The 12,661-nt window shown below is 30.0% G+C and overlaps 1 protein-coding gene across 2 annotated transcripts; it reads right to left on the bottom strand.

Annotated features, from left to right (window-relative positions):
- On the bottom strand, nt 2,426-5,319 carry LOC18601952. Of its 2 annotated transcripts, XM_018119261.1 has the most exons (4): nt 5,055-5,319; nt 4,795-4,970; nt 3,231-3,392; nt 2,426-2,803 (listed from the first exon to the last, which is right to left on the bottom strand). In XM_018119261.1, exons 1-3 carry the CDS (start codon nt 5,179-5,181, stop codon nt 3,264-3,266), a joined length of 432 nt encoding a protein of 143 aa, XP_017974750.1. In that variant the 5' UTR covers nt 5,182-5,319; the 3' UTR covers nt 2,426-2,803; nt 3,231-3,263. The 2 variants fall into 2 exon arrangements, with proteins under 2 accessions (XP_017974750.1, XP_017974751.1); XM_018119262.1 differs by lacking the exon at nt 3,231-3,392 and having other exon boundaries at nt 5,055-5,312.

The raw sequence follows: 12,661 nt of genomic DNA, 5'->3' as shown, positions 1-12,661 counted from the left end.
TCTTGCATTGCAAACATCTTCATACTCGACTGCCTTCATCAGTCGACGGAATCCTTCTCCTCCTAAGTCTTATCACTTCGCCTTGCAAAGATGGTAGCAAGACAACAATTTGTTTCACATGAGGGGAGATGTCCCACTCACTAAGATGCCCTATCGGACGAATGGACCCCGCATAACCCTCCACCAAAATGGTTGTCTTGTAGTAGTCAGCACAAAATTCAATGGCTTCACGTTTGCATTTACTAAAAAATACAATGAACTCAATGTTCAAGCACAATGTAAATACTATGTCAATTAGGGTTCAAATAAGAAATAAAGATATTCTGACCTTATTGCTGCAATGGCATGGTTGCATGGCAGTAAATCTATTTGGAACTCACAACATGAACACGTCTTCACAGACAGGTTTACAAGTTCGTCCATCTTCTCGTCTTTAACTTTGAACTCTACTCGATTGATAGGTTTAACCACAAAGCGATGTGCATCATTGAACCCTTTGCTCAACTACCTAGCAACCTAAGGGCTGAGGGGCATGGTCACCTTGATGACCTCCTCGTACTGGTCATGGAACCAGCGCTGGAACATGTCTCAAATGAACTCAATCAAAACAGTGATTGGCATTTGTCTTGCATGCTTCAAGCATGAGTTAACACATTCCACAATGTTTGATATCATCATTTGGTATCACTTTGTCGGTGAACAAGCACGTGCTCATCTCTTAGGCCCTATTCTCATAAGGTCAGCATGAGCTCCCTCATGAATCTGCTTGAGCTGATTTATATGTTTGTTGAAATTGGAAACCTTATAGCAATCTCGAGTAGGGGTGAAAATCATAGAAACGTCGTTGCACTTGAACTTGTTTTTAAAGTTTTTCTTCAAGTGGTACTCGCATAAATTGTGGTGCGTTTCTAGGTATGCATTTTAGATTGCTTTCTTAATGCTGAGATGCTGATAAAAAATGAACATAGTGTTTTCAGGACAACCAACCGCATCACGCAACTTGTTAAGAAACCACGTCCATGAGTCTTCGTCCTCAACATGGCCGATGCCAAATGCAACTGGATATACGCACTCGTTCTCATTTTTGCATACAGCGACAAACGAAACACCCTTGAACCTGCCTTTCAGATATGTCGCATCAATTGCAACCTTAGGACACATTACATCCCTAAACCCCCGAATACAAGCCCCATGTGCCCAAAAATAATATTTGAATCTTTCTGCCTCATCAGTAGCCACTATAGTGACTGTGCCAAGATTTTCTTGTTCCAACATATAAAAATACAAGGGTAGTAGTTGAAATGACTTCTCCAGGGGACCGAAAACAAGCCTCTTCGCATCCTCATTCACTTACCAGGCCTTACCATACAGGCATTCCAATCCCCACTGAATCTTCATCTCACCAATTATGTCCTTAGGTCTCAATGCTACTCCATTAGCTTGAAGCTTGTGTGACATAAGCTCACCAATTATCTTCGTACTCGTAGTTGCAAATCGCCTTTGCAAATAATTGACAGTACACGTGTGTACTTTGTGGAACGTCCGAACTTGCCAATATTCTCCTCCTTCAGGTAACTTCGTTGCACGCACACTGAACTTGCATGCCATGTCCTTACAACCAACCTCATAACAAGCTTTACATGACTTTTTTACTTTTATCCCAAATTACTCTTTTAGAGCCAACATGTTCAAAGCTCATTTCAACTCGACCTTCGAGAAAAATATTCTTCCTTTGTATAAGCGATCATCGGCATATGTCGACTCTTCAGTTGTAATTGTTTGGAAAGAAAACCTTTTTGCACTTAGAATTACCCACATACGAGATATTCCTGCATTTCCCCTTTCTTGATTACTGTCATGGAGCAATGTACCAAGAGAACGAATCCCGTTCTCATCAGCGATGGGATTATTGTATATGGGGTCATCACACTGAACATCTCCTACATCAACACCTTCAACAGGTTCTGTTTCACCTTTAACATTATTGCAAATTAGAATGTCACTATCATAAAACCAATCATCATCTGAACTCTCATCATGCCATTCATTAGGCCCATCATCTGAATTGTCATCAAATCTATCTTCACCGACAAGGAACGAATCCTCATTTCCCTTATCAGATGTAATATTATCCTCAACCGTTGTAGGGTCACCCTCCAATGTCGCAATGTTGTCCTCAAGTGTTGCATTCTCATTTGAAAATGCCATTACACCCTGTATAGTTTCACTCGATCGTTGTATTGTTGGACACAAGTAACTAATTGGTTCAATACACATCCTGATTAGAATTGTGCAACCAATTGTTCTGTGAATGTCGTGTGTCTACCAGGCTGCACAAACTCTTGTGCATACGTCAATTACCATTGTTGTGGGTTACGGACCGAATGCTGTAGTATATGTGAAGCATTGTATATCTCATTTTGATTGAGCTGATTACCATGTTGTTCAACTTCTTTATGTGACATAACATTTGTTTGGCATCCCTTAATATTGACATACACAGTCGGAACATTCCTCTGTTCTAGCAGAATTAAAGCAACATCTTCTATTCTAGTAGAATTAATGCAACATCCTCATCGTCCTTGATAATTGGCCGTGATAGCTCTCCGGGTGTACTGATCAATGCATGTAACTTAATCTCGTCAATTTTTGAGTTTACCCGAACAACATCTTCAACCAGCTTCATCAATCCCACAAACGACAAATCACTCCTAATCCCCTGCATTCATGACTCACCACCCTTGTAAATGCCATCCACCAACTACCACTGTGTCTTATCACAAGTTGCACAATTTAAACCCCACTGAAATTTTGAAAACAACAATAATTTGTCAATCATTTAACACATTACATGACATGCCGTGTTCTAGAATTTGTCAATCATGTTGTAACACACCATGCATATAACGTAAAATGTTATAACACGCCATGCATATAACGTAAAATGTTATAGCACGCCAACTCTGACACGCCAATCACTATAATTATTGTGTCCTTACATGAACTGGCCTAAAATACCCATGGCATATAACACGTCAATTAGTGTAACTACTAACTCATTACACGAACTGTCCTAAAATAACCAATGTCGTAACATGCTAAAATAACACTAACACATGTTATAGATGCATGGCGTGTAACAACTCTGGGCAATGTTTCTAATCCATGTTTTAATTTACACCAAATGTTTCAGAAATTTAAGTGTTGCAGCAATAAACCCAATAACATACCTTGATGTCATCTTTGCTATAGGGTCTGTTAATCTACAATAATATGGCCAGATGTCGAGAGATAGACCACAGCCAAATGATGATAGTGCTCAATAGAGAGTTGACATAGCTCATATAGTTCAGAGAGCTGAGAGAGCTGATGACGATGGTGCTTAACAGAGACTTGACAAAGTTGAGACAGTTCAGAGTGTTGAGAGAGAAAGATGAGCGAGCTCAAACAGTTGAACATTTATTTATTTCTATTTTCTCTTTGGTGGGAGGGAGATATCGAGACCTTAATTTAAAACGATGTTTTTAAGGGCATTTTGGTCTGCTCATGCTTCTTTTTGGCTAGAAACAGATAACTTGATATGGGTGGTTATTTTTTAAATCACCTTATCAAAAGGTCCATTTATCACAATTTTTTCTTTTTTTAATCTCCTATTTTTAGATCTAAGAGAAAACGAAAAGTTTTTTTTTTTTAAAACAAGTAATCCCATCAAAAGATAAGAGAGATCGAGAGGAATTTTTGTTGATTTTAGCTAAATTTTCTAACACAGGTGAGCAACGGCCAGCTACGAAGGAGACGGTGACCCCTAGTCAAAATCTGGGATGGTAAGGGTGGCTAATTTTTTTAGTGAGAAGAGCAAAGAAGGAAAGAAGAAAAAAGAAAGATAAAGGAAGGTGGGCTGCCCAAAGGTGAAGCCTAGAAAGGAAAAGTATGGGATAGCCAAGAGGAAAGAGCTTAATGAAAAAGAAGAAAGTGAAAGAGGTCTAGCAGAAAACAAAAAAGGAAGTGGAAAAGGGTCCAAACTTGTGGAGGTCTAATAATTTGAAAAATAGTAGACTAAAAATGAGTTTATTGGGGCTTTTTTCTTTTTATTTTTAGTGCATTTCATTTTATAATGTTTCATTAAAATAGTTAGCATGAAATTAATGAATTAAATGTATTTATTTGAATTAAATCAATCATGGAATTTTTCACTTAAAATGTAAAGAGTCACAATTTCGAGTTAATTTTCCTAAATGAGAAATTTGATTAGAACTTCACCGAAATGATGAGAGAGTCTTAATTTTATGTTTCAATGTTCCTTAATTCAAGTAATTGTACTTTAAGTAAATAAATTTTTCTAAAATAAAAAATATGACTATTTAAAAGAAGATAAAACATGTAGAATTATTAAATTTAAATTAAATAATAATTTTTGAAAATAAAATGAATACTTAAAAATAACAACGAATAAATATTTTACTCATTATGCATCATCAACATTTATTTATGAATTGCATTCATTTTGGATGGATATTTTTACAAACGATTAAAACTCTGATGATTGGACTTCCTTAGGAAACTTGTAAAAATAAGTTTTCTTGAGGAACTCCTTAGATGAGAAAACCATTCTTTCAAACAGCAATTTACTTTGATAAACTAGATGACTTTCCTTTATTTCAGATGAGTCATTATTTATGCCATTTTTGATCAAGGTTAAAACCCTTGATTCAAATGAACAAAAAAAGAAACAAGGTAAAGGAAAAGTGTGCCACTAAAGAAGGTGAAGCCAAGAGTTGCTGCCACCAAACTTACAAGCCCAAAGAATTCCGATATCTCCAAGCCTCTCTTGAGTTTATACTTATACCCTGGTGTATAATTCCAACCATACTTGCATCTGCAACATCTCTCTAGTTTCTCCTTGATCTTAACCTGGTCTATCCCTTCTCTAAGGACACCCAGATTCGCATCGACATTGTTGCTTAATCTACCTGCCGTTACAGAAGCATAAAATCTAAGTAACGTGAAATGTAAATTACCTTAAAATCTCTGCTTTGGTATGAACAAGTCACTACCTTCATCTCCACGGCTTTCAGCTCTGACCTGCAATGCCTGAGGTCCAGTATAGTGCTTGAAAGATGGTCTTATTATGGCATAAGAAGGTAAAAAAGAAGCCATTTTGCTTCCCACTATACTCTTCATTTTCAATCATCTGCAACAAATTTGAACCAAGGTAACAGAGAAATTCACGAAGCAGAACGTTATACCAAAAGCATTATTGATTTAGGCTTTCAATTTCCATTTAAGTCGTGTTGACAAGAAGGTGAGCCTGCGTGGTTTGGCAGCTTGGCTAAAAGTAAAAGGATACCTTTATATGAGAAACAGATGACTGTCATGATAAGTAGTTTCTATATATAGTTAATTCATGACAAAATTTAAAAAAATGTATGATTAAATTGAATGGTAAATTAGAGATTGATCGTTATTTTAATTAATATACTTGCTTAAAGGGGGTCCAATCCTAGTATCAACATATTGATGAGAATTTTGTAATGACTTTGTTGGACCTAAAGAAGATTCAAGCTGTCAGGCACAAGTTCTCACCTATAGATTAGTTCTGGACAAAATATAATAAAAATTTGCACGAGTTAATGGTGAGAAATATGGGTGAATTAAGAAGAAAACATGTATATTTTGTTAATGAGATTTTTCACCCCACACCTTTTTTCTTTTTTAGATATTCTAAAATTATTCTTTCTTCTGTTGAACACTTGATACTTTTATTTTTTATATATATTTTTCATGATTTATTTTATTTTTTCCATTAGAAAACATGAAACATCACTTTTATCAGAAAGTTTAAAATTTTAATATAAAATATACCAAAGTTAAACTTTCTTCTCAAATCTTATTCAAGTCAACCCTCCCAAAAAATGTAAATTCGAATTAAATATTTATTATTGGAATTTGTACTATTTATAAATAATATTATTATTTCTGTCTCTCTTCTTCTGATGAGTCGAATTATTTAGCAATATTTCTTACTATATTATATACAAATCAGTTGGGCAAATCTGCCATAATTAAGTAATAACAAATGGCTCCATGGTAAAATTTGGAGCTACTTCCTTGGATTCATTGATAAAGCTGAACAGCTGCCGCTAGCCAGGGGTGGATTTAGTATTTGGAAAACAACAGGGGAATTTAGCCACTAGATTTTGAAGCAATATTAAAACGTATATGAAATTATAGAGGAATTTGGGTTTTAAACGTAGTATTTATAAACTCTATTGTAATATTGATGGGTATCCATAGCTTCATTGTAATTTGAATTCTGAATGCATGTTTTTTCCTAACTGATAGTCTGTATACGGCATTGGAATTCAAGAACTCCACAAGAAGTTTAATTTAACTGTCAAGCATCCATTCAATTACAATAAATAAGTAAATATTTATAATATATATGATAATTATATATATTTATGTATCTATTAATAAAAATTTTATTTTAAACAACTTTTGAAAAAAACCCAAATTGAATTTAAATTTTCTCTCTCAAATGCATTTCTTCTCAAATTAAAAAAAAAATATAGTACTAAGCTTTAATGACATTTGCATTGNTAAATTTTTAAAAATTACACTTTTACCCCCGTAAAGTGAAAAATTACATTTTTACCCTAAAAACTGAAAAATTGCCCATAGATATATTTTTCATCCCTTATACTCATACCATTCTCCAATTTGTCAAATGTGATCTAAATTCTCTCAAAATATCAAATTTTGTCCGCGGATGGAAAAATTATAATTTTACCCCTAGATAGTGAAAATTTCGATTTGACTCTGAATTGATCCTCGAACTCCTAATTACCATTTTGAGTCATCCCTGAACTGTAAAACTCTTAATTTCACCTTAAAATTCCTATTTGAATTAGTTCGAGGCTTAATCGACTCAATGGTAGCATTAGGGGTAATATCGTCTTTTAACGATTTTTCGAACTTCTTAAATATACAAACATTCCATCGAGCATGTGAATGACATTATAATTATTTTACAAAGCAGGGTTTGACAAATATAGTATGGTGAGAGGATTTTCTACAAGTGAAATTTGAGATTTTGTTGATGAATATGCCATTTTAGGGTTTCGATTAAACAAGAAAAGAAACAATAGATAAAGCATAAATTGTAAAAGAAAATGAAAGAAATGAGGAACACCAAACGAACTAATCAAGAAATTGAAATCTCAATGATGTGAACCTCGATTCTAGCTTCGAGATGGCTTTGATACCATTTTCATTTATCTGGAATAGTAAGCTAGAAAAGAAGAATTCTATAGAAGAACAAAAAAAAGTACCAGAAAGGGAGTAAAATGAGAACTAAATTCTTGGATTAATTGAGAATCAGTTACATTTATTTATACAATGCTTAAAACCCATTGTAATGTATAAAAAAAAAAACTTATTACAAGAGAATAAATACTCTATCTATTTACAAACTAAACACACATAAACTGATACACATGTAACCACTATGTTTAGCAAGAAGTAAGGTAGAGCCCAGCTTGACTTCAAATTATGCACAACTAAATAGTTAATAAAAATTATATTTTCATATTATATAATCTAATATATATATACGAGTAAAATTTTAATTAAAGAATTGACCAAATGTACTTTATATGTGTACACATGTACACATTCCATATGTGATAGGTAATCTTTATATTCTTAATTTTTATGGCATCCGAACAGTTGAAAACTCAATCATTTGATTAGAGAAGTTGTCATTAATTTTTTTTAGTTGAAAACTCAATCATTTGATTAGAGAAGTTGTCATTAATTTTTTTTATTTAGATGTGATTAATAGTCTAATTAAATTTATCTTTTCTAATGAGATCCTATACTTAATTTAGGTATATTAAAAAAGATAGATTCTGATCTATAAAACAGATTTAGATTTGAATATATGATTAATATGATTATGTGTGAGGAAAGTATTAGCATATATATATATATTAAAATTTTGATTTAGGAGCTGACCCAATGTACTTCACATGTGTACACATGTAGACACTCCATATGTGATAAGCAATCTCCTTATTCCTAATTTTCATGGTATAAAAGCGGCCATAACTTTTGAGCTTGAAAACCCAACTATTTGACATGAAGAGTCGCATTGTTTAGGGGTGATTGGTCGTCTAATTGAATCAATCTTTAATGAGATCTTATTCTTGATTTAAGTTCATTAAAAAGGATAGGATTTCGATCTATAAAACAAATTTAGGTTTGGAAATATGAATATGTGTGAGGAAGGTATTAGCACCTCATAACTTCCATTCAAAAAATGGTACCAACTAATCATGTATTCTCTTAACTTTAATCTTGATAAATAAGCTTTCATTTGATGTTTAATTTTATGTTACTCAATTATTTATTTTTTGTTTTTATTATTATTTTTATATTAAAAACTTTTCTTAAATTTTTTTACCACTCAAGCGAAAACTAAGAATTTTAATTATTAATTTTTTTGTTAGAAACTTGTTTTGAGTTTTTCCAATACTTTGATGAAAATTAAGAGATTCCATTGTTGTTGTTATTTTTTTTTTAAACTTTTTTTTAGGTTTTTCCACCACTTTGGCCATAACCAAGAGTTTTTATTATTTATTAGAAACTTCTCTTGAGTTTGTCCATCAATTTGTTTTTATTGTTACTGTTTTGGAAACTTTTCTTGAGTGTTCCCACCACTTTGGAGAAAACTAAGAATTATTATTATTATTATTATCCTTTTACATTGAAATTTTCTTTTTTTGTTTTGAATACTCCAACACTTTTGACAGAATTCAAAAAAAAATCTCTTACTTAGGAATTTCTTGGAAATTATCACTTACAACTTTTCTTAAAATTCCATCATCAGGGATTTTTGTTTATTTCTATTTTTTGTATTTTTTATTTTCTNAGGATTTTTTTTTTTTTCTTTTTTTATTTTTTATTTTCTTTCTTTAATTTTTTTTTTTTTATTTTTTATTTTTTTATAATTGTATAATTCCTAAATTACTCTAAATCAAAGTTACGTAATAAAAAAATCAAAATATATAATCTTTTTATATTATTTTTTAAAAAAATGCAAATACTTTATAATAGAAGAAAAAAACATCAAATCATCAAGAATCAAATCTTAAAAAAAAACCAAAGAAGAAGAAAAAAAGAAATAGAAAGAGAAACCAAGTTAGCGTAAGCAAATTACATTCTTTCACTTAGTTTTTAAGTTATTTTTGAGCTTCAAATTCTTGTGCTTTCATTCTTATTCTTTATATACATCTTTGTACCAATCATACTTTTCCAACATTTTACTTACTTAGTAAAACTCACCGTTTAGAGGTATCTTTGCTTTTTCTTGTAAAAAAGAGGGGAAAAAAGTTCTAAACTTAACCTTTAAAAGGCAGTATGTAAAGTTGTGCCAAATATCCTTGTAAAGGCAAGGTTGTGCTTGATGTTGAATAACATAGAAGTTCTAATTTAGCTTTAAAAAGTTAGGGAGATTATGTCATGTCCTTAAAAAGGCAAGGTTGTACTTGAACCTTTCAAAAGCATTATGTTGATTTATTCAATAATGGATTTAAACACTTTAACTAGTTAAGGGAGAGAATGTAAGCACCTAAAGAGAGGGCTTAACCTTTATAATAAATCGTTTGTGCAATTTTTCTTTTTACTCTTCACTATTTGCACTCGTACATTTTACTTTTTAGAGTTAGGAAATCTTGTTTTTAATTTGCTTTTTCACTGATTTCTTTATGAAGTTACTTTTGGCATGTTTTAAAGTAAAAACAAATTTGAGAAATTTGTCCTCAAGTTTACTTTCATTGAAAATTTGATTTTGTTAAAAAGAATTTTTAGAACTTCAATGCAATCCCTCTCTTAAATATTTTCGCATTATTATTGAGCTAATATATTTAATAATTTATTATTTTTATATTTTAATAATTATTTAAAAATGAGACTTCTAATAAAAATACTTTTTTGAGCTAACCTCCAACACTTTTGGCAAGTTTTCATAATTATTGTCATTTTGAAAAATTTAAGAAATTTACCACTATCCTTAAAATTCTATTTTTTAAAACTTTTATTCTAAATAATTATAATTTTTTATTTAACTAAATTTTTTTATCTTTCATTTCCTAATTTACATTTTTTGAAATAATTCCATGGGTTTAAATAGCCACATAAAAAATAAAGAAAGAAATGAAGAAATGATTAAAAATTTATTTTTATATATTTTTGTTATTCATAGCTTTTTGCATAATCTTTTTAAGTTTAGATATGTGCACAAAAGAAAGAAAATAAATAAATAAATAAAATAATTATAAATGGAAATAGAAACAAAGAAAAAATATTAAAAAAATCAAATTAAATAACCCAAAAAAATGGGTCAAAGGCATACTCAGATGGGTTTAAACCCAAATCAAATGGGACCCAAATCTGTTGGGCTTGGTTTGGACCGTTCCCTTCTTTTGTCACATTGTTTCTCCCTCACCCCAAACTCCTTCAGACCTTCACCCCAAGCATGTTTGGTAGCTATTCCCCCCTTATTCTCCTTCCACTTTTTTATTCTTTGGTTTGAAAAAATCTTGGTTTAACCAAATCCAACTCTCTCGTGATATTGGCTATTCCATGAGGGAATAGCCTTTAAAATTTATAAAACTAAAATGCCCCTACCTATCTTTTGAAAATTACAAAATTAGACTTTTAAATCTTTTCTTTTCTTCTCATATTTCCCCTTTTCTTTCTCTCTCTTTCCATTCTTGCCTCTTTCCTTCTCTCTCTAAGTTCCACATTTTTATTTTCTCTAAACTCTATCTAGTTTTATTATACAATTTTAATATTTTAATTATAATAATGTTTAAATTATAAATAAAAATATAATATTTTAAAATATTAATATTTAAATGATAAATTTATCATAATAATGTTTAAATTACAAATAAAATATTAACATCTAAAAATAAAATAAAATAATCATATTAATATTTAAATAAATTATACATAATAATTTTTTAAAAATAAAAATTTAAGATAAATAATCATATTAAAATTTTGTTAATATTTTTATAAATTATAAAAAATATATTTTAAATGAAAAAAATGTTATAATTTATTATTTATTCATTGATTTTTCCAAACCTATTCTTACCAACCAAGTAATAAAATGAGTCCTAATAGTAGACCTGGCTATTTTAATCACAACATGTTAACACGACATGGGAAGATACGAGGTTAAGCAGGTTTGGATTTTAACCTTAACGTATTTCGTATATAATCATGTTTGATACGTTTAAGATATGAAAATTTTTGTATCTTAATGTGTCATATACAAGTAACACGTTTAAATACTTTTAAATACGTTTAATTAATTGTGTTAATCGTGTTTAAACGTATAAACATGTTTAATCGTGTTATTATGTTTAAATGTAGATACATGACACATTTATCAACTTTTTAAAAATTAATAATCAAAAACTGTTTTAACCTTATTTAAATAATTTTAAATAATTATGTTAATAAGATTTTTAAATTTTATAAAGATAATAATGTAATTATGTCATACCCAAATCCTAATTTTAAATTTGTTTTGTTATATTTGATGTATTATTTTGTTTTGCTATAATTGTTTTTATAATTATTGATTTTAAATTTAAATAATAAAATTATATTTAATTGTAAATATTTTTATTTAATCATGTTAAACGTGTTAATCGTATTATTAATCATATTGTGTCATATTTTGACGCGTTTAACAAACGTGTTAAACGTGTAGAGTTGTATTACACGGTTATTAAACTTATACGTGTATGTGTACATGTTTCAGATTTAAGACAAATAATATTCGTGTCGTGTTTGTATTTAACCTTAACGTGTTTCGTGTCTAATCATGTTTGACACATTTATGACACGAAAGCACGAATTGCTAGATCTACATAATAGCAATTATCACCTTGTTTCATTCCATAAACCAACCATTCCTGCTTTATTTTTTTTTTCATCAAATAATTATTCTATTATATTCTGAATTAAATACGTAATAAAAACTAAACAATAAAAGCAACTTCTTCTCATTTTTTGTAAGGATGTCAATGGGTCGGGTACCTTATAATTTTGAGATACCGAACCCTAACCCTATAAAAAATCAACTACCCTAACCCTATTAATTATCCGAATAATTTTAAAAGTTATTACCCTAACCCTAACCCTATTACATTTTCACTATCTTGTAATTACCCTAACTCGTTTAAAAACCAGATTAGATTAAAAAATTATTAAATTTTTGTTATGGGTATCCAATTACTCGAACTCGTATACATATATAATAATATTTCTTTACGTATTTCATAAAATTAACTACTAATTAAATTAATAAAAATAAAAATATAATTATATTCTTTTATAATATGATATGATATTCATATTATTTAAACATAGTTAGTAATCTAATAATTTTTTATTTATATTTATTCATATAATTACATTAGTTATTTAACTAACTATATTTTAAATATATTATTTTGTCAATATACAACAAAGGAAATTGCTTGTCCAGATAGTGGAGACAGTGAGTGCTTTCTTGCATGGATTGGGTTAGAGTTATGATGCAGCAATTTTATTCAACTATTATAAACGGGTATCCAAAGTG

The sequence above is a fragment of the Theobroma cacao genome, chromosome 4, assembly GCF_000208745.1.
Source record: "Theobroma cacao cultivar B97-61/B2 chromosome 4, Criollo_cocoa_genome_V2, whole genome shotgun sequence".
Classification (NCBI taxonomy): domain Eukaryota; kingdom Viridiplantae; phylum Streptophyta; class Magnoliopsida; order Malvales; family Malvaceae; genus Theobroma; species Theobroma cacao.
This window is presented reverse-complemented; position numbering and strand designations above follow the sequence as displayed.

Excerpts from the sequence above, each read along its gene's own strand:
- LOC18601952 (XM_018119261.1), bottom strand. The coding sequence starts at position 5,181 with ATGAAGAGTATAGTGGGAAGCAAAATGGCTTCTTTTTTACCTTCTTAT. Across the intron at positions 4,971-5,054 it reads TGAAAGCCGTGGAGATGAAG|GTAGATTAAGCAACAATGTC; the intron begins GTAGTGACTTGT and ends CTGTAACGGCAG. Across the intron at positions 3,393-4,794 it reads TATCGGAATTCTTTGGGCTT|TCTCTGTTAAGCACCATCGT; the intron begins GTAAGTTTGGTG and ends AACTTTGTCAAG.